The 22,027-nt window shown below is 46.4% G+C and overlaps 1 protein-coding gene across 1 annotated transcript in view; it reads left to right on the top strand.

Moving 5' to 3' along the window:
• LOC308661162 (uncharacterized protein) overlaps positions 1–22,027 on the top strand; it is a 30,477-nt gene that overhangs the window by 2,210 nt on the left and 6,240 nt on the right. Inside the window, exons 2-4 of the mRNA XM_081315989.1 lie at positions 484–592; positions 1,621–1,688; positions 16,577–16,703. Coding sequence (XP_081172115.1) covers positions 484–592; positions 1,621–1,688; positions 16,577–16,703 — 304 coding nt within the window. The remainder of the gene's footprint in view (positions 1–483; positions 593–1,620; positions 1,689–16,576; positions 16,704–22,027) is intronic.

A 22,027-nucleotide genomic window follows, 5' to 3' on the forward strand; every position in this document is an offset into this window, starting at 1 on the left:
CCCAAGGGGATCTGCTTTCCTTTAACTGACTTCTCTTTCTGGGAGGATCCCCTCCTGGGAGGAAGGGCTGTTTTGCCTCGCCCTGCTCCAGTGCATCAATAGAGGACAGATCTTGATTTTTCCCTCCCCTTTCGGTCCCAGACTTCTGGTTCCCCACCCAGGTTATTCCATAGGATGGAGAAGGTAATCCAGAGGGAATTTGGGTCTCCAACTATGGTGATGACACAGTCCAGCTTTGGAGACACAAATGCAGGTCGTGACAGTAGAAGAGACTTTGGTTTCCCTCCCCTTTTGGTCCTAGAGTGATGTTTCCCCATCCAAATCATTCCACAGGAAGAAGTGGAATCCCAGGGGAATTTGCATCTCCCATCTATGGATATAACACGGTCCAATTTTGGAGACACAAAATGATCCCCTCGTTCCCGTGTTCAATTGTTTTTTACTTTCGTTCTTCTTTGAGCCTGGTTATATTTTAAGTCGCAGGAGCAGTTGATGAAGATGGCCACGATACCTCCTGAAGGTGGAGAAGATCTCTCTGTGGAGCAACTGTTGGGCTTCTCAGAGCAGGATCCAACTCGGGTCTTGTTGCCAGGTAGGTGAAAGGTTACTTCTGAAGGCATGAACCTGAAGTCATTTCATTCTTGTGTTTCTTCTACACATAATCCTGGCTTTAATTTATAGTGCTTTCCAATAGCTGGCTCTCCCAAGTTACAGATCTTCCAAATAAGGAGCTGTGGCGGCACAGTGGTTAGGATGCAGTACTGAAGACTCAACTGGACAGCCATTTGTCCGAAATGGTATAGGGTTTCCTGCCTGAGCAGGGGGTTGGACTAGATGACCTACAAGATCCCTTCCAACTTCTTCTTCTTCTTCTTCTTCTTCTTCTTCTTCTTCTTCTTCTTCTTCTTCTTCTTCTTCTTCTTCTTCTTCTTCTTCTTATTATTATTATTATTATTATTATTATTATTATTATTATTATTATTATTATTATTATTATTATTATTATTATTATCATCATCATCATCATCACCTGTCTGCTGCCAGGAGTTCAATCCTGAATGGCTGAAGGTTGACTTATCCTAATTTTAGCCTGGGTAAAATTAGGACCCAGATTGTTGGGGGCACAGTGGTTAGGATGCAGTATTGAAGACTCAACTGGACAGCCATTTTTCCGAAATGGTATAGGGTTTCCTGCCTGAGCAGGGGGTTGGACTAGATGACCTCCAAGGTCCCTTCCAACTACTACTACTACCAGTACTACTACTTTTCCTTCTTCTTCTTCTTCTTCTTCTTCTTCTTCTTCTTCTTATTATTATTATTATTATTATTATTATTATTATTATTATTATTATTATTATTATTATTATTTTTATTATTTTTATTATTTTTATTATTTTTATTATTTTTATTATTATCATCTGTCTGCTGCCATGAGTTCAATCCTGAATGGCTGAAGGTTGACTTATCCTAATTTTAGCCTGGGTAAAATTAGGACCCAGATTGTCGGGGGCAACAGGCTGACTCTTTAAACCGCTCAGAGAATGGTATGAAGCGGTATATAAGTCTTAAGTCCTAGTGCTGTTGCTATTCTTTATCCATCTCCTTTTATCTTGATCACAGGGAACCCAAGATTGTTGATGGAAGCCACTGAAATGTCTCCTTTGTGTGGTGGAACCGCAACAGCTCAGGTAGGGAGCCTCACTAGGGCAGGAAAATCAGGGTGGGGGATTTGTCCCGTGAGAGTCCACACAAAGGTTATTAAGGAGGTCAAGTGTTGAGATTAAAATTTAGCTTGATTCCTCTTCTCAAGATGTCCCAAAGGTGCTTTCTCGTGAGGCAACTGCGCTTCCTTTTTTCCCCTCTTTGAAGACGTTTTGCTTCTCATCCAAGAAGCTTCTTCAGGTCTGACTGGATGGTGGGGAATGGAAGGATTTAGGCTCCACACCCATTTGCGCTACTCAGGTGAATCTGAGCACCCAGACAAACCTCCAAGTGGCCTCAACGACTCTCCGAAAGAAGGCAAGTGACCAGCTGTCTGCAAGGAATATAAATCCTTCCATTTCCCCATCATCCAGTCAGAGCTGAAGAAGCTTCTTGGATGAGAAGTGAAATGTCTTTGAAGAGAAAAAAGAAAGCCCAGTTGCATCATGGAAAAAGCACTTTTGGGACAACCATGGCTTGGATGACAAAGAATCTCCATTTCAAGGAGACTGCTTAAGCACAACCCACAGAAGCGGCAGCCCTCCAAGATAGACCAAATTTGAAAGCAACGATATAGAAGGTAATAGTACTTTCTCTGCAGGGTTATAGTAGCAAAATCTTGCAAAGTCTGAAGGCACATGCCCCCTCTCTCATTTTATCTTTTTTTAAAAAAAAACATTTTATTTTCTAATTTTACATTTAGGTATTTAAAAAGCAACGTGGTGGATGGGTTAATCAACAATTCGATAACATACAAAAATCCTTAGTACAGATCTCAAGTTACAACATCAAATATTTCCTCTCTTTTTCCCTTAATATCTACTATCTTCTATTTAAGCTAATACAGTTCTTATGACATCAACTAAGTAAAAACATTATCATTACATTTTTTTAAAATTCCATTTGTATCCCGCCCTTCTCCGAAGACTCAGGGTGGCTTACAAGCTTAGCAGTAGCCTTCATTCTATGTATATGCCTGCTTAATAGGGCTTTCACACACGCCCCAAGCGGCATTATTACAAAGTCAGCTTAATTGCCCCCAACAATCTGGGTCCTCATTTTACCTACCTCGGAAGGATGGAAGGCTGAGTCAACCTTGAGCCTGGTGGGACTCGAACCTGCACTAATTGCAGGCAGCTGGTGTTACTTAAGGAGGCATTAGCCCACTGCTCCACCAAGGCTCATTTATCAGTTGGGTTTTATAAATCGGTTTTAATTTTTTAATGTGTACTAATTTATTTACGGGCATTGCTGTTTAATTACTTTTTAATTTTTTTTTTTTTTATTGAAAAAGTTTTAAAATACAATTTTCCTTTAACAAACCCACCTTCCCCCTCCCTACTCCCCCCCCTACCTCCCCCCAACCTCCCCTCCCTCCATCCCCCCCTCCCCCCCCCCCCGACTTCCCAGAGCTAAATACAAGGTATATATCTATAAAAAGGCAATCATAAGCATCCATATACTACCCACTATAAAATCTAAAATCCATTACTCTCTAGCTTATATAGGATAAGACACACCTTAACAATATTAACTATATATAAAAAACTAAAAGAAAAAAGAAAAAAAAACGAAAGAAGACTTATTCGAATGCTACATAAAACTTCTTAACCCTATACTTGTTCTGGATAAACTCAATCCATTTTCTCCATTCCATAATATAGCGTTCTTGCGAATGATCTTTCAAATAGGCCGAAATCTTCGCCATCTCTGCCAGGTCGGAAACCTTTAAAGTCCACTCTTCTATGGTCGGCAATTCCTCTTTCTTCCAATATTGGCCTATCAAAAGTCTTGCTGCCGTAATTAGGTTCAACATCAACTTAGTGTCCACAACTGTAGCGTCAGCAATTATTCCCAACAAAAAAAGCTGCGGACAAAACTTTATCCTCTGTTTAAAAATCTTCTGCATATTCCACCAGACTTTTATCCAAAAAGCCTTAACCTTCTTACATGTCCACCATATGTGAAAATATGTTGCATCTTCATCACCACACCTCCAACATTTAGGCTGGTAATTCGGATACATACTTGCAAGCTTTTTAGGATCTAAATGCCATCTATAAAACATTTTATAAAAGTTCTCTCTTAGATTTTGAGCTTGAGTAAATTTTACGTTCCTCACCCAAATCTTTTCCCACATGTCCATTGTGATAACTTCTTGGATGTTTTGGGCCCATTTTATCATACAATCCTTAACAAGCTCTGTCTCTGAATCAATCTCTATCAATGCAAGATATATCCGTTTGATATGTGCTGATCCCTGATTTCTAACTTGCTTTATCAAATTTTCATCAGTCATTGTAAAACCATTTTTCTGGTCTTCTTTCCACCTGGCCCGTAGCTGAATATATTGAAACCAATTTTGAACAACCTTCTCTTCTCGCAAGAGGCTATATGATTTCAAACACCAAACATTTCTTTCCAAAGTTAAAATCTCCTTGTACGTAGTCACATCATGTTTGAAGCCAGCATGAATATTTTCTATTGCGTGTTTTGGAATTGCCCACAATGGTATCTTGCAACTCAACTTATGCCTATACTTCTTCCAAACTCTCAGCAATGCCTGTCTTAAAATATGCACCCTAAACACATTGTCTACCTTCTTATCATACAACAAATATGCATGCCAGCCAAACCACAAATCATGGCCCTCAAGATTTAATAACCTCCCTTGCGTCAAATTAATCCAATCACTTATTCCTACTAATGCAGCAGCTTCATAGTATAATTTAAAATTAGGCAGTTTAAGACCACCTCTCTCACAAGTATCCTGCATAATCTTAAGTTTAACTCGTGGTTTTTTCCCTGCCCACACAAATTTATTGATACCACGCTGCCATTCCTCCAAATTAGAATCTTTCTTAAGAATCGGTATCATTTGAAACAAAAATAAAAATTTGGGCAGGACATTCATTTTCACTGCTGCAATCCGTCCCAACAAAGACAATTGCAATTTTTGCCAACTCTCCAATTCTTTTTGAATTTTCCCCCATAGTTTTTCATAATTATTTTTATATAGCTTTGTATTAGAGGGCGACAAAATCACCCCCAAATATTTAACCCTCTTAACAATCTCAAATCCAGTTAATCCTTCTAAGAGAGCCTTCTGTGAAACTGTCATATTTTTAGCCAAAATTTTAGTTTTCTGTGTATTTACCTTAAATCCAGAAACCTTCCCATATTGTGTTATTATCTCCATCAGGTCCACAACAGAGTGCTCTGGCTGGGTCACTGTAACAACCAGATCATCTGCAAATGCTCTCAATCTATAATCCTGATCCCCAACTTGTATCCCCTTAATTTTTCCCGAACTCCGAATCTTAACCAATAATATCTCTAATGTTAACACAAATAACAAGGGCGATAACGGACACCCCTGCCTTGTGCCCTTCTCAATGTTACATGCTGCTGTCAGGCTATTGTTAACTATGATTCGGGCAGTTTGTTTTTGATATAATGCCCTAATCGGCTGTAAGAAATTTTCCCCAAAGTCCATTTTATCTAAAACTTTCAACAAAAATTGCCAATTCAATTGATCAAAGGCCTTTTCAGCATCTAAAAAAATTAGCGCTGCAGAGATCTGGTTGTGCCTTTCCAAAAACTCTAAAACATCAACTATATGTCTCACATTATTTTTCATTTGCCTACCACTAATAAACCCCGTTTGATCCCCATGAATCACCTGTTGCAGAACCCTCATCAGTCTATTAGCCAAAACCTTAGCAAATATCTTATAATCTGTGTTCAAAAGCGATATCGGTCTGTAATTTTTAACTTGAGTAGCATCCTGGTCTTCCTTCGGAATCAAAGAGATAAAAGCTGTTCTCCAAGACGGTGGCACCTTTCCCTCCCTCTGAATTGTCTGAAACAGTTCCTTTAACGGCTTTATCATCTCAAATTGCAAATTTTTATAATAGGCTGCAGTCAAGCCATCCGTACCTGGCGCTTTATCCAACTTCAATTCCTTAATTGCTGTAAGAATTTCTTCTTCTGTAATCAGTTGATTAATCCCCTCTTTTTGTACTTGCGTAAGAACTGGGATGCTAGCATTCTCCAAATATATATCAATATCTTTTACATTAATTTCCTCTTTAGTATATAATTTCGAATAAAAATCCACAAAAGCATCCTTAATAAGATTCTGTTGAAACACAACCCTTCCTTTATACTCAATCTTATCTATATTAGAGGCCCTTTGTTTTTTCCTCAGTCTATAAGCTAACCATCTGCCTGGCTTATTAGCGTTGCAAAAAGTATTATGCTTAGCAAACCGCAGATTGGTTGCCACTTGATCTGCCATTAATTTATCAAATTGTCCTCTTAGCAGTCTAATAGCCTCCTTAACCTTCACATCCTCTGGATTCAGAATCAAAGCCTTTTCTTTTTCCTTTATTTCATTCTCCAGTTCTTTCCTTCTAGTTTCCATTGCACGTCTATGTCTATTATTCATATATATCAACACCCCTCTCATATATGCCTTACTAGCATCCCAAACCATATCCATAGAGGTACCCTTATTCATATTAATCTCAAAAAAATCCTTCATCCGCTGTTTGCATTCTTCCACATTTCTCTGATTTCTAAACAAATTCTCATTTACACGCCATGAGCGCCTGTCTCTTTTCTCCTTATCAATCTCCAACCAAACTGGACTGTGGTCGGAAATAGTTCTTGCACAAATCTTGACCTTTTTAGTTCTCAAAAAAAAATCATTAGTCAACAAAATAAAATCAATCCTCGAAAAAGATTGGTGTCTATCAGAATAAAAAGTATAATCCTTCTCCTGCAAATGCCTCTCACGCCAAATATCTCTCAATTCCAGGTCGTCCTTCATTTCAAAAAAAGATTTAGGCAATCTAGCATGACTTGGAATGCGCTTAAAAGCTCCAGCCTTGTCCAACTGTGCATCCAAGACACCATTCCAGTCTCCCATAAGAATAAAAGATTTATAATCCAACTGGGTAAGCTTTGTGTGGAGCAAACTAAAAAAATCCGCTTGTTGTTGATTAGGTGCATATAATCCAACTAGAAGCGTCTTTTTGCCTTCTAACAACAGCTCAATCATAACATATCTTCCATGCTTATCTACTTCAATTAAGTCTGCTGTTAAGGCACTTTTAACATAAACAACCACTCCATTTTTCTTATTCTCTGCAGAGGCAACAAATTGCGTACCCAGTCTCGAGTTCAATAAATACTTTTGATCCAAAACTCTAATGTGCGTTTCTTGCAAACATATAACATCTATCTTAAATTGTTTTAAATATTGAAAAACTTTCTTCCTCTTCTGCGGTGAATTTAGTCCATTAACATTCCAGGTTAGAAATTTAGTTGCCATGCATATCCTCCCAAAGCTCTTGGAGCACAGCTTTGATAGGGCTAATTTCTTTAGGCCGTGCTCCTCCCACAGCTTGCGTACGTTGTGAAGAATCTGAAGACTTTTGCTGATCTTGTTCTTTTATTTTCTTTGCTCGTTTTAAAGCAGCACGCGTTACTCTTTGCTCTCTAGGATCATCCAAAGAAGTTGTATCTTGATCTACTCCAGGGCCACTTTCCTCTGTTTCATCCTCTTGATGTTCTCCTTCTCCCGATCCCTTTCCAGCTTCCAGAAGTGTTGATGGGGTTGCTTTTAAGACGTTATTGTAGAAATCACGCGCTTGCTTCACAGTAATCAGCCGATACCTTTTACCTTCATGCATCACCATCAGCCCATCTGGAATCTCCCATCTAAACCTTATATCTCTTTGCTTAAGCTCATGCACAAGAAATGTATAGTCCTTCCTTCCCCTTAAAATCCTTGGAGGAATTTCTTTTAAAACCAAGACTTCTTGTTCAGCGATCACCACTTTAGCATCATAGGCAGCTTGTATAACTTGATCTCTAATCTCTCTTTTTGCAAAATAAACCACCACATCTCTAGGCAATTTTCTCTGTCTGGCAATCCATGAATTCACCCGAAACACTTTATCCATAGCTGCTCTTATTTCAGATGCTGGCTGGTTTAATACCACTTCAAGAGCCTCAGAAATCAGCTGCTTTAAATCTTCTTTAATATTCTCTTTTAACCCTCTGATTCTAACAGCAAACTGCATCTGGTAATATTGGGCTAGGCTTAACTCCCTTTCCATTTTGTCTCTTGCATTTTCATTCTCTCGTGCTTTTACTTCTAATATAGCGTTCCTTTGAGCCAGATCATCCATTTTTTCATCTAATTCTTCCACACATCCCGCCACTTTATGCACTGAAGACAAAATGTCTACCTTCATCACGCTGTACTTCTGTTCCATCCTCTCTTCCATTCTCTCCTCCAATTTCTCCAATTTCTCCTCCATCTGTGCAAATTTATCACCGATTGATTGATTGATTGATTCCAAAAGTTTATCCAGAGCATCTCGTAAATCCTTCGGTGTCAGCACTTCAGAAGGGTGCAACGCCTGTAGTGATGATTGTTGCACCGGCGAGGATCCACCGCTCCGAAGAGTTTTAGGGGGAGGTTTCGCCGCCATCTTTTAGTCCTCAATTATGACGCACTTTCACTTAAAGTTTAAAAAGTCCAAAAAGCTAGAAAGTATAGTAAAATAATCCTCTTCACCTTTCCCTCTTGCACCGCTCTGCCTGCTCCTTTAAATCATAGTTCTTTCCTCAGGCAGGGATGGTTCGCAGACGCCTGGCTCTGCTCCAAGAAGTTCGGAGCAGAGACGCCGGCCAGCTGGGAGCAGCCCAGGCTTCGGGGGAGTTCAATCCTTCAGCCGCCCAAGCTCCAAGCTCAGGCGGCCCCGGAGAACTCTACCCCTACCTGAGACCTCACCCCCTCCTCTTCTCCCGAGGAGGGGGCTTCAATTTCGCCCGAACAGCTGATCGGCGCTGTTTCGGGCGAAAAAACAAACAGCTGAGCCGCGGGCAGCCCGGGAAGGCTGTCTCCGGCGCCGCGCAGCCACCGGAAGCCAATTACTTTTTAATTTTTGTATCCTGTTTTTTATTATGTATTGCCCTGTTCACCGCCCTGAGTCCTTCGGGAGAAGGGCGGTATACAAATTAAATTAAATTTAAATTAAATTAAATTAAATTAAATTAATCAGTAAATTTTTAGCTTATACTTATCTTACTTTTACATTCAATCTTTATAGACAATCAATGTCCTATTGGTTTTCCCCCCCAATTTTTAGTTTCCCATCAATATTCAAATTTAACATCTGATATTTATAATTTCCAGGCTTTAGGTAACCAAAGTTTCCCTTATCTCAGTTCATAACAATCCAATACTCAAAATACACATCTATTTGAGTATAGTCTTGTTCTATTTTCTAAAAGTTATCTATTTCCCACCATATTAAATCATCTAATTAATAATACAGTATCCCCTTTAATAAATCAAAACCATTATGAATATCTTTGATTTATTGATTAATCCCTCACTTTATCTTGATGAGAACCAGGCAGTGCAGCACCTGAGTTTTTCAAATTATATTTGTGTCCCAGACTCCGATTTGACTTCATTTAAGGAATCAGTTCCTTCATTCCTGCACTCGTTACCTCTCGGTTAGATTACTGCAATGCTCTCTACATGGGGCTACCCTTGAAGACCGCCCGGAGGCTCCAGCTGGTGCAGAATGCGGCCGCGCGGGTAGTGATGGGAGCATCCCGATACTCCCATATTACACCCCTCCTGCGTGAGCTGCCTTGGCTACCGGTTGTCTTCTGGGCGAGATTTAAGGTGCTGGTACTTACCTTTAAAGCCCTACATGGCTTAGGCCCGGGATACTTGCAGGACCGTCTGCTGCCGGGGACGACTTCCCATCGCCCAGTGCGCTCACACAGAGAGGGCCTCCTCAGGGTGCCGTCGGCCAGACAATGTCGGCTGGCGACCCCCAGGGGGAGGGCCTTCTCTGTGGGAGCGCCAGCCCTTTGGAATCAGCTTCGGATGGCCCCGGACCTCCGGTCCTTTCGCCGCGACCTCAAGACGTTGCTTTTCCATCAGGCTGACCTGGATTGATGATGGGTTTTTAAAAGTTTTAATTTTTAACTGTGTAATTAATATTTGGGGCTGTTATTTAATTTTTTTTCTTAACTTTTGTACTGTTGGTTTTTTATTGTTGTTAGCCGCCCTGAGTCCTCTGGGAGATAGGGCGGCATATAAGTCCCATAATAATAATAATAATAATAATAATTTAAGGCAGGGGTGTCAAACTCAATTTCATCAGCATTGCGGTTGCCCTCAGGGGGCCGGGTGGGCGTGGCCTACTGGGTGGGCGTGGCTAGAGTGCGTATGGCCTACTGGGTGGGCATGGCCAGCTCTACATCGTTCGCATCAAGGGTGCCTATGGGGGCCTGGGCAGGAGTGGGACAGATCTGAGGGTCTCTGGCAGAAGGAGGGTCTCTGGGCCAGGGCCAAGGCAGTGGGGGCCGGTCCCTCACTTTTTCCAGGATGGCTTTGCAGGCCGCATGAAACCACTTCGCGGGCCGGATCCGGCCCCCGGGCCTTGTGTTTGACATGTCTGATTTAAGGAATCAAGTTTCTTGAACCTGCAGTAGATTACATTAATTTATTTAAAATACAGATAGTCCTTGTCATATAACAGTTCTTTTACTGACTGTTCAAAGTTACAACGGCATTGAAAAAAGTGACTTATGACCGTTTTTCACACTTATGACCGTTGCAGCATCCCTATGGTCACATGATCAAAATTCAGATGCTCAGCAACTGGTTCATATTTATGACAGCTGCATTATCCCGGGATCATGTGATTTCCCCTTTTATTTATTTTATTTATTTATTTATTAGTTTTTATAAACCGCCCTTCTCCCGAGGGACTCGGGGCGGTGTACAGAGGAAGGAAGGTATACAGATGAACAATAAAAAATAAAAAACAATAGTGAAAACAAACTGGGTCCCCAATTAACGGTATCATGCCAGGCCGGACTGCTGGAACAAGAAAGTTTTTAAGTCGCGTCGGAAGGTACGGAGGTCGGGGGCCATCCGGATTTCAGTTGGTAAGCTGTTCCAGAGGGCTGGCGCACCCACTGAGAATGCCCTCCCCCTGGGGGCCACCAGCCGACATTCCTTGAGCGGTGGCACCCTGAGGAGGCCCTCTCTGTGGGAGCGCACAGGACGGTGGGGTGCTGACATTGGCAGAAGGTGCTCCCGTAGGTAGTCCGGACCCATGCCATGTAGGGCTTTGTATGTCATTGTTAGCACCTTGAACTTCACACGGAAGGCAACCGGAAGCCAGTGCAGGGCACAGAGGAGAGGTGTGATATGGGAGTATCGGGAGGCTCCCAAGAGTGTCCGTGCCGCTGCACTTTGCACCAGTTGAAGCTTCCGAGTGGATCTCAAGGGCAGCCCCATGTAGAGAGCGTTACAATAGTCTAGGCGAGAGGTCACAAGGGCATGGGTGACTGTACGTAAGGAATCCAGGTCCAGATAAGGCCGTAGTTGGCGAACTAGTCGAACCCGGGAGAAGGCCCCCTTGGTCACAGCTCCTATGTGGTCTTCTAGGGAGAGCTGCGAGTCTAGGAGGACACCCAGGTTGCGGGCCCTATCAACAGGGGGTAGTAACTTGTCCCCGATGTTAAGCAATGGGACGTTCTGAATATCCTGGCTTGCCGGAACGTACAGCCATTCAGTCTTGTCCGGGTTCAGTTGAAGCCTGTTCCTCCCCATCCATTCCCGGACCGCTTTCAGGCAGCGGGACATCACGTCTAGGGCATCACTGATATTGTTTGGAGTTGAGATAAAAAGCTGGGTGTCATCAGCATACTGATGGTACCCTACTCCAAAACTGCGAATGATCTCACCCAGCGGTTTCATGTAGATGTTGAACAGGAGAGGCGAGAGGACCGACCCCTGAGGGACTCCACAAGCGAGAGGCCTCGGGGTCGACCTCTGTCCCCCTGTCAGCACCGACTGCGAGCGACCCTGGAGAAAGGAGGAGAACCAACGCAGAACCGTGCCTCCCACTCCCAGTCCCCTGAGGCGTCGCAGCAAGATACCATGGTCGATGGTATCGAAAGCCGCCGAGAGGTCTAATAAGACTAGGACAGAGGAATGGCCCCTGTCCCGGGCTCTCCAGAGATCATTCATCAGAGCGACCAATGCCGTCTCCGTGCTGTAGCCCGGCCTGAAACCCGATTGGTACGGGTCTAGATAAACCGCTTCATCCAGGATCTGAGGAAGTTGGTGCGCCACCACGCTCTCAACAACCTTCGCAAGGAAGCGAAGATTGGAGACTGGACGAAAGTTATTCAAAGAGGATGGGTCCAAGGTGGGCTTCTTGAGGAGAGGTCTCACCACCGCCTCCTTCAAGGCGGTGGGGAAGTGACCCTCACTCAGAGAAGCAGAGATGACCGCTAGGAACCAGCCTCGTGTCCCCTCTCGAGCTGCATAGGCCAGCCAGGAAGGGCACGGGTCCAGTAAGCATGTGGAGGAGCTCAACCTTCTCATAATCCTGTCCACTTCCTTAGGAGTTACAGGATCAAATTCTTCCCAGATGACGTCGACAAGACTGTCCATGTCTTGTTCTTCCATCTCAGCCCAGTTGGAGTCCAGGCCAGTTCGAATCCGAGCAATTTTATCCAGCAGATATTGACCGAATTCCTCGGCTCGACCCTGCAAGGGTTCCTCCCTCACCTCTTGGTTTAATAGGGAGCGAGTCACCCTGAATAAGGCAGCCGGGCGATTATCTGCGGACGCGATGAGGGTGGAAAAATAGTTGGATTTTGCCACCCTTATCGCAGCGAGATAAGACCTGGTGAGGATTCTTAGTCGCAATCGGTCGGATTCGGATCGACTGGATCTCCAACGGCTCTCTAGGCCCCGTCTCCGACGCTTCATCTCCCGGAGCTCCTCGGTGAACCATGGGGCTCGCTGGGATCTGCGCCGGGTCAGAGGCCGCAAGGGTACAACTCGGTCCAGAGCCTCCGTGGCTGCCTTTTCCCAGGCTTCCACTAAGGCATCCGCCGAGCTGTGAGCAGGGAGTGCATGCGTGTCCCTAAGCGCTGCCTGGAACTTATCAGGGTCCATTAGGCGCCTAGGGCGGTACCATCTGACTGGCACCGTGCACCCACGGTGGGGGGTGGCAAGGGGGAAGTCTAGCCGCAGGAGGTGGTGATCGGTCCATGACAGGGGTGTAACAGTTGTGGTACCCCCACCGATATCATCACGCCACCGTCCAGACAAGAACACCAAGTCTGGGGTGTGGCCTCTCTCATGAGTCGGTCCAGAAATTATTTGCGACAGGTCCATGGCCGCCATGGAAGCCATGAACTCCCGAGCCAGTTCGGATGATCCCCCCAGGGACGGTAGATTAAAGTCGCCCAAGACCATGAGTCTTGGGAATTCAACCACCAACCCTGAGAGGGCATCGAGTAGCTCGGGCAGGGCCGCCGCTGCACGATTAGGTGGTAGGTACGCCAGCAGCAGGCCCAACTGCGCCCCTGGGCCGTATCTCAGTAGGAGAGACTCACACCCGACCATCTGAGGGACGGTGGTCTCTCGCGGGCTAAGGGATTCCCTGATGATAACTGCCACTCCCCCGCCCCTCCCATGAGCCCGAGGCTGGTGCAGCACCTGGAAACCTGGCGGGCAGAGGTCAACCAGAGGAACACCACCCTCTGGGCCCAGCCAGGTTTCCGTGATGCAAGCCAGGTCCGCATGCTCGCTCTCCACTAGGTCACGAACAAGGTGAGCCTTGTTAGCAACGGACCTGGCATTTAGGTAGACCAGCCTGAGCTTAGGAGGCTGCACATCTTCGCTCCCGGGTCCTCGGGGGAAGTACAGAGGGTCGGAGCGTCTCACCGCTTGTACAGAGCGGAGATGACCCTCCCGGTGTCGATACGGCCCTCTGCTTGTGCACCTTCTGCCGTTCCCCACCATCCTGGGAATTGGTTGTTCGTCAGCTCGCCACTGGGCTTTGTCGGCGACTGGCCCACGTTCCTCACCTTCGTGAACGGTCGTAGGCCCGGCCTGCACTATGGTAGTTGGAAGGCCCCCCTTCACCGAACAACCATAGTCTTTTCCCGCCCCCCTCCCTAACCCGACAAAGAACTTAACTAGGAACTTAACCAGGGGCCTCTTGTTGGACTTATGCTGGAGGCCCCTGACCCTGCCCGGCCATCTCTCAGAGGCCCAATGGTCTGGCCCGTCATCGAGATTGGATGTAGTATAGGCGGGTCGCACCCAGGAGAGGGGGGAACCCCTGAGGGCGTGTAGGTCTGTGCTGGAATATTGGAGTCGCATAGAGTTACAAGGTTTTTTTTGGGAAGGCAGCCCCCTGGATGGAGAATTGGCAGGAGGGTCGAGTCGGGTGGGTGGGTATCTGACCGTCACCCAGCCACTGCCACTTGGCTGGGTGAACCCCAGAAACAGGCCACTCCCCATCCTCTCACGATGGGTTGTGACTCTGTTTCCGGGGGTGGTCCAGAACCCACTCTGGGTGAAGCATACCCCATAGAGCTCTCACCTCTATGGGGCTGCAGGTGTAAGGTCAAGCCACTCTGCCACCGTGGCTTGCACCCAGGCCCATCATGTCCTGTGGGGAGAGGGTGGGCAGGGAGGTTGAGAGTTGGTAGAGGCAAGGTGATGACGGCTTCGGTGGTCCAGTCGCCGCTGTCTCCACTAATCAGCTGGATCGTGGTGTCTTTTTGGTTGAGGATCGGCACGGAGACACCGTAGGCTCCCAGGGTGCGGGCCGGAGAGGCCACGCCGGTGGTAAAAAGTGGTCGACCGGGGCCGCAGCTCCATAGGCCCCTGTTGGTTGGGGACCGTCCAGAGCTCGGCCTCCCAGAGGTACGGGAGTCCCATGTCGCTGCCTCCGTTCCACGCGCCTCGAAGAAGGCGGACCATGCCGCGTCCCAGGAGCTCGGGGATGCTGTTGTCGATGTTGCCGCCGTCGCCATCATTGTCGATGGTGTCTTCACTGATCAGCTGGCTCGCGGCTCGATCGGGGGCCGGATAAGCTGTCACCGACGCCTTTGCCCTCGCTGCCGCCGTTTCCGCCATACAGCTGATCCGCGCCGATTCAGCCGCACAGCTGATCTGCGGTGAATTGTTAGGGCCGATTCCCAGCTGATCTGCGGCGATTTGTTAAGGGCCGCTTCCTCCGCGCAGCTGATCCGCGGCAATATGTTCAAGGGCCGATTCCACTGCACAGCTGATCGGCGCTTTGTTCAGGGGCCGATTCCGCCGCACAGCTGATCGGCGCTTTGTTCAGGGGGCCGATTCCGCCGCACAGCTGATCTGCGGCGATCTGTTCAAGGGCCGATTCCGCCGCACAGCTGATCGGCGCTTTGTTCAGGGGGCCGATTCCACCACACAGCTGATCTGCGGCGATCTGTTCAAGGGCCGATTCCGCCGCACAGCTGATCGGCGCTTTGTTCAGGGGCCGATTCCGCCGCACAGCTGATCTGCGGCGATCTGTTCAAGGGCCGATTCCGCCGCACAGCTGATCGGCGCTTTGTTCAGGGGGCCGATTCCGCCGCACAGCTGATCTGCGGCGATCTGTTCAAGGGCCGATTCCGCCGCACAGCTGATCGGCGCTTTGTTCAGGGGGCCGATTCCGCCACACAGCTGATCTGCGGCGATCTGTTCAAGGGCCGATTCCGCCGCACAGCTGATCGGCGCTTTGTTCAGGGGCCGATTCCGCCGCACAGCTGATCTGCGGCGATCTGTTCAAGGGCCGATTCCGCCGCACAGCTGATCGGCGCTTTGTTCAGGGGGCCGATTCCGCCGCACAGCTGATCTGCGGCGATCTGTTCAAGGGCCGATTCCGCCGCACAGCTGATCGGCGCTTTGTTCAGGGGGCCGATTCCGCCGCACAGCTGATCTGCGGCGATCTGTTCAAGGGCCGATTCCGCCGATTCCGCCGCACAGCTGATCGGCGTTTTGTTCAAGGGCCGAATTCCGCCGCACAGCTGATCTGCGGCAATTTGTTCAGGGGCCGGTTTCGCTGCGGCGATTCTTCAAGGGCAGGCCGAGGGGACGCTGGTACCCACTCACAACGGCCGCCAACGGCCCAGGGGGCGGGCCGGAGATGGCCCGGCGCCCCTACAGCTGGTCTGGGGGGGCAGCGGGCGGCACATTGCCCAACTCAAAAGCCCAAGTCTCTGACCCCACCCCAGGGGTCCAGAGACATCCCTGGGGGCTCCTGGGGGGCGCCTTACCGTTGGGGGCTTACGGAGCTCTCCCCAGCACGTCCGCCATCTTTGGAGCCGGGGAAAAAAAAAAAAAAAAAAACCTTCTGGCAAGCAAAGTCAATGGGGAAGCCAGATTCACTCAACAACCGTGTGACTAATTTAACAACTGCAGTGTTTCACTTAACACATGTGGCAAGAAAAGTCGTAAAATGGGCCAAAACTCACTCAACAAATTTCTCACTTAGCAACATAAATTTTGGGCTCAATTGTGGTCGTAGGTTGAGGACTTCCTGTAAATCCTTTGGATCTGAGGTGTGTGTAAAATGAGGAAATATCTAGCAAAAATTGTTTTTAAAGGAATTGTTAAGTTCCATTAAAACATTAATAGGCTGACTGACAACCCGTTAAACAAATCAGAGCAGTTATATTAGGGCACATGTCGAAGTAGATCCAGTTAAAAGTTTTATATATGTGAGGTATGGATTTTTTCTATCAAAATGGCAGTTTGTCGGGTGGGGGAATGAAAGTTTTGACACACAAGGAGATGAGACAAACTGGTTTATCTGAGAGGAATGGTGGAAGAAAGAAATTCTAATCAAACAGGTAACTGGTGAGGAGAGAGAGAACTATCTAGCAGTACACTGTGTCAAAAAAGGAGCATTTTTCTCTCTTCTGAAGCTCATTTTTAGGATAATGTAATTTGGGAGAGAGGCTTGTGCTGAGGAACATTTTCTATGACTTTCAGGGTTCAGTGTCCTTTGAGGAGGTGGCTGTGTATTTCACAGAGGAAGAATGGAGGCTGCTGGATCCTAGCCAGAGAGCTTTATATGTGGATGTCATGCTGGAGAATTCTAGGAATGTGGCCATTCTCGGTAAGGACCCGTTTTGCACTGGGTTTAGCTAATTGTGGGAAGTCAAACACTGGGCACTATCTAACAAAATGAAATTCAATTGTGAAAAAAGTAAGGTTCTGCATTTAGGCAGGAAAAATCAAATGCACAGGTATGGTATAGGTGGTACCTTGCTCGATAGTAGTAACTGTGAGAGGGATCTCGGAGTTCTAGTGGACAATGACCTAAATATGAGCCAGCAGTGTGCTGCAGCTGCCAAAAAAGCCAACACAGTGCTAGGCTGCATTAACAGAGAGTTAGAATCAAGATCACGTGAAGTACTAATACCACTTTACAATGCCTTGGTAATGCCACACCTGGAATACTGAATCCAGTTTTGGCCACCACGATGTAAAAAAGATGTCGAGACTGTCTAGAAAGAGTACAGAGAAGAGCAACAAAGATGATTGGGGGACTGGAGGCTAAAACATATAGGGAACGGTTGCTGGAATTGGGTATGTGTAGTTTAATGAAGAGAAGGGTGAGGGGTGACATGATAGCAGTGTTCCAATATCTCAGGGACTGCCACAAAGAAGAGGGAGTCAAGCTATTCTCCAAAGCACCTGAAGGCAGGACAAGAAGCAACGGATGGAAACTAGTCAAGGAGAGAAGCAACCTAGAACTAAGCAGAAATTTCCTGACAGAACAATTAACCAGTGGAACAACCTGCCTCCAGAAGTGGTGAATGCTCCAACACTGGAAGTTTTTAAGAGGAGACTGGACAGCCATTTGTCTGAAATGGTATAGGGTTTCCTGCCTTAGCAGGGGGTTGGACTAGATGACCTCCAAGGTCCCTTCCAACTTATGATGATGATGATGATGATGATTATCATCCAAACACTGACAAAAACACGTTTAAGATTGAGGAAGAAATTCTGGTGTTTTTTTTATGCTTCACAGTATTCTTTCTCAACTGAGCTTTTATTTTCATCTTAAAGTTTACTTATTTATCAGAGGATCATCATGTTGGAAAGGAACTTGAGGTTCTTCTGATTCGCCTCTGCCCAGTTCAAGGGACACCAGCCTAAGAAACAAATGTCACACAGGCTAAAATTGGTTTTATAGTATACCGGTAGTGATAGAATCTTGCAAGTCTGAATATACTTCCCTGCCTGCCCCACCCCCCCATCCTTGAGAATAGTGAGAGTCTTGTCTGAGAGGTTTTCTCACGTTACAGTTCTGTTTGGGACTCATGTTTCTTTTCTCTGACCTTTATCTTCCAAATGGCTCTCCCTCTTGTCTTTCAAAGTCATTTCTTCTGCCTGTTACATCACCTCCCCCATCTGCACTCGGGCCTCCCTTTCCTGAAAATAAGGTCTACCCCCAAAATAAGACCTAGCTTGATTTTTTTGGGGGGTGGGCCTAATATAAGCCGTACTGTAAGGACCTGCCTCAATCCCTCTTCCCAAGAAAGCAGAACTCCTGGAACAGCTTCACTCCAAAAGGAACTTTTATTAGGAGAAGTTGACAGCAGGCATAGAAGGCAGGATCTGAGGGTTTCCTGCACGAATCAATAGGGTAAAAGAGTAACTGGCTAACCCCCACCCCAATAGTCCACCCAGACAGTTCAAATGAGCCAAACTCCAGGTGTGAACCTGCTGTGGGAACAGGGTTGATGAGACGTGTTTCCCAAGGTTGTTAGGCTGTTAGGTCTTCGCGCCTCTTCTTCCGCTGCTAGAGATAAGGCAGATGGCTGGAGGTACGGTCCATTCTCACCCCAGGCTGACAGCAAGGGAAATAGATCAAAGAGCAAGGAGGTAGAGGAAAGCAGAGAGAATACATTGTGGCGCCCATAGCTTTCCCTCCTCCCCCCAGGAGTATGGCAGAACCCACAGGAACATAGAATAAAGAAATCAACCCCCCCCCCCGAATAAATGGGTTCTGACACCTACCCCCAAAATAAGCCCTAGTTTTCGGGCAGGGCGCAGGCCTAAAGATCAGGCTAGGGCAGGGATGGGGGGAAGTGGAGCTGCCCCACACACTCCGTACCTGCTTACCATTGCAGCCAGGCCTCACATGCCCCAACACCTGCTTTGCCGGCCCATGTCTGTGTCAGCTCACTGCCACTTGTGCTCGTCACCCCAGCTTCCATTTCACCTTCAGAGGCCTTCAGGAAAGGCGTCTCAGGGCAAGAATTGAGCTCTGGATTGACACGTGGGTCTTAATTTGGGGGAAACACAGTATTACCCAGAGAAATCTGAGTCTGGACCATAGTGTCAGGATAATGGTTTAAAGCAGGGGTCTTCCAACTTGACCCTTTTATGACCTGTGGACTTCAACTCCCAGAATTCTGGGAGTTGAAATCCACAAGTCATAAAAGGGCCAAGTTGGAAGACCCTTGATTTAAAGGCTAACCAGCTGATGTATGGTGTGTGATGCAGTGATAGGAATGACTCAGCAGGCATCTGTATCCCTTTAAGAGCCTGAGTATAAAAGGGAAGATTTTTTTGCTGTTATGTTCTCTTTCTCATCCGTTTCCTGCTGTAACTGCTGTGTTTTGGAGTTTGCTGTATTACCATGTGTATGTATTTTGTTCCTTGTGTATATTTGTAGATAGTGTAATATAAACCACCATTTAATACAAACCACTGTTTACTGTATTTATACTGCTGGGTTACCTCAGCGCAATAATACTGTGCGTGCTCTGACACATAGGAATGAAGGGCAGATGAGCTGCTCCAATTTTCATGCCCTGAGTATCAGAGGCCACCTCTAGAAGCCAAAGCAGGTTCTTCTGTCTCTCTAGAAAGGGAATAATGGACTGTCAATGTAGACCAGACTAGGAAGTCAAAGTCATGCATGACAATACTACTTTTACTTGCAATAGTGGCAAATATCTGTAGCTTGGGTGTAGTATGAGGGTGAAGATTCGTTCTCCGAGCATGTGGGTTGATTTCTGAACGTTTCGTTACCAGGCTAGGTAACATCTCCAGCAGAGTTTAGGGGAGGTCAGTGTTCTTGGGTTGGACTAGATGACCTACAGGATCCCTTCCAACTCGGTTATTCTAACTTCTTCTGTTTATAAGGGCTTCAGGTGAGGGTGTGTCAAGTGAGGGTCTGTGATGGGATGGGTCAGGTGTGAGTCATCAGTGAGAGGCTAGTATGGGGGGGGGTTTACATCAGCTTAGAATCATTGGGAGATGAACTGCTGGTGGGAGGGGGTGACTTGCGTGGATTGGTTGGGGTTCGGTGCTGTCTCTGATTGGCTGTGTGATTGATTCGGATTCTGAGGGGTTTCTAGGCTGGCTGTGGGTCGATGTGTCTGTTGATGGAATGGCTTGTGGAGTGCCAGGCTTCGATGAACTCACGAGCGTGGCGGGTGGTAGCGTGGTCGATGATTTTTGTGTAGCTCCAATCAAACTGGTGCTGTTTGGTGTCGGTGTGGTTAGAGATGAAGGATTTGGGATCGTGGCGTTTGACTGCCAGCCGGTGTTCATGGATCCTGGTTTTTAATCGACGTGATGTTTGTCCCACGTAGAATTGGTTGCAGTGGTTACAGTTGATTTTGCAGATTGCATTGTTTCTTTCATCCTTCTGTATCTTGTCTTCGGTTCTGGATAATTCCTGGCAGAGTACTTTTATTATTTATTATTATTATTATTATTATTATTTAAAGAATGCCGATTGGTGACCCCCAGGGGGAGAGCGTTCTCTGTGGGTGCGCCAGACCTCTGGAACCGCTTACCGGTTGAGCTCCGGATGGCCCCCGACCTTCGCTCCTTCCGGCGCGATCTCAAAACATTCTTTTTTGAACAAGCTGGCCTGGTCTGACGGGATGGGGTTGGGTTTTTAAAACTAGTTTTAACTTTAATATGTATCGATTTTATGGGCATGATGTTTAATGGCTTTTTAATTTTTGTATTCGATTTTTATTGTGTATTGCCCTGTTCACCGCCCTGAGTCCTTCGGGAGAAGGGCGGTATAGAAATCAAATTATTAAATTAAATTTAAATTATAAAATTACAGTAACAGCATCTGACAAGCCCAAATGCATTCCTCCCTCCCTCCCTTTCTCTTTGAGAGAACTAGGAAGGTATTTTTCTGAGACAATTTCTCAGCTTACACTTCTGCCCTGAAGTCAGGTTACTTTTATCTAACTGTTGTCTTGGGGATAGTGCTTCCTCTTGTTCCTCAAGATCATTCCTTCTGCACGTTAAAAAGTTCTTATCCTTGCCGGAAATACTCAAAAATTCAGTTTGTATTTCAAACATTGTATTTTCAGAGAGTTCTTGACGCTTGTGGGTAAACTTCACTCTGGGAAAGATAGGGCAGGGATTTATCAGATGTCCGTTTCCCTGTTACCTGAAAGGCCCTCATGAATTTCGGCCAGCGTGAGACTATACAGTGTAGGATATTCCTGAAAAATGTATTTGCTTGGATAAATGTCAAGGGATTGGATGAAGAGGTTACACCCACAGAAGGCAAATTAGACTCAGCTCAGGAGATCATGGCTACCACGACAGCCAAGGGTCCATCCTGCTTCTCCAATGCATAATATTTGTTACTTGCCTGACCTGTTTTTTTTTTTTTTTTGGCTGAGCAGTGGCAAAATGATCTGATTGGAGGGGAGGTTTTAGTTTCTCCACTGTCATAGTCAAATCACCCTTTGCCACTCTGTCCTTGCTGGCCCCAAGGCCTTCCAAGAGAGAGAGAGAAAACAGCCCGTGTAATTTGAAGAATGTATCGTCTGAGCTTCTTGTGAGGTAAATTTTGGAAGGCCTCAGAAGCCTTCCAAACAGCCCGTATTATTTGAAGAACGATATGAAAGCCCTTGGGAAGAAGGCCTGCTGCCTCACTAGGGCCAGGCCAGGCATGCCTCATCATCCTCTGGAGGAAGACAGTGAAGATCAGCCAGCGGGCAACAGGGCCAGCAAGGATAAGAGTGGCAAGGCCAGAAGGATGAGGGTAGGGGCAGGGTGGTAAGTAAGGAGAGCAGAGGGTAGGCTAGCAAAGTGGTAGAACAAGAGGAGTTTGAATAGAATTCTTTATTGGCCAAGTGGGATTGGACACACAAGGAATTTGTCTCCGGGGCATAAGCTCTCAGTGTAAATATAAACAAGAAGTGATAAATCATGATCATGATCAATTGATGATCATGAATCGTGGTGGCAAAATGGTGGCTGGCCAAGTGTAGAGGTAGGCAGGGAAGGGGAGTTGAAGCACCCCTGTAGTTGTCACTGATGGGTCCACATTTTGTTTACATGATCACAGGAGCATTGCAACAGGTGTCACCTTGGAGGCTGGGGATAACTACCGTTTGTTCCTTGCCGTTGTAACTTTGACGGCTGAACAAATAGCCTTATATT

Source organism: Vipera berus, assembly GCF_964194415.1.
Source record: "Vipera berus genome assembly, chromosome: 2".
In the NCBI taxonomy this organism is placed as follows: Eukaryota; Metazoa; Chordata; class Lepidosauria; order Squamata; family Viperidae; genus Vipera; species Vipera berus.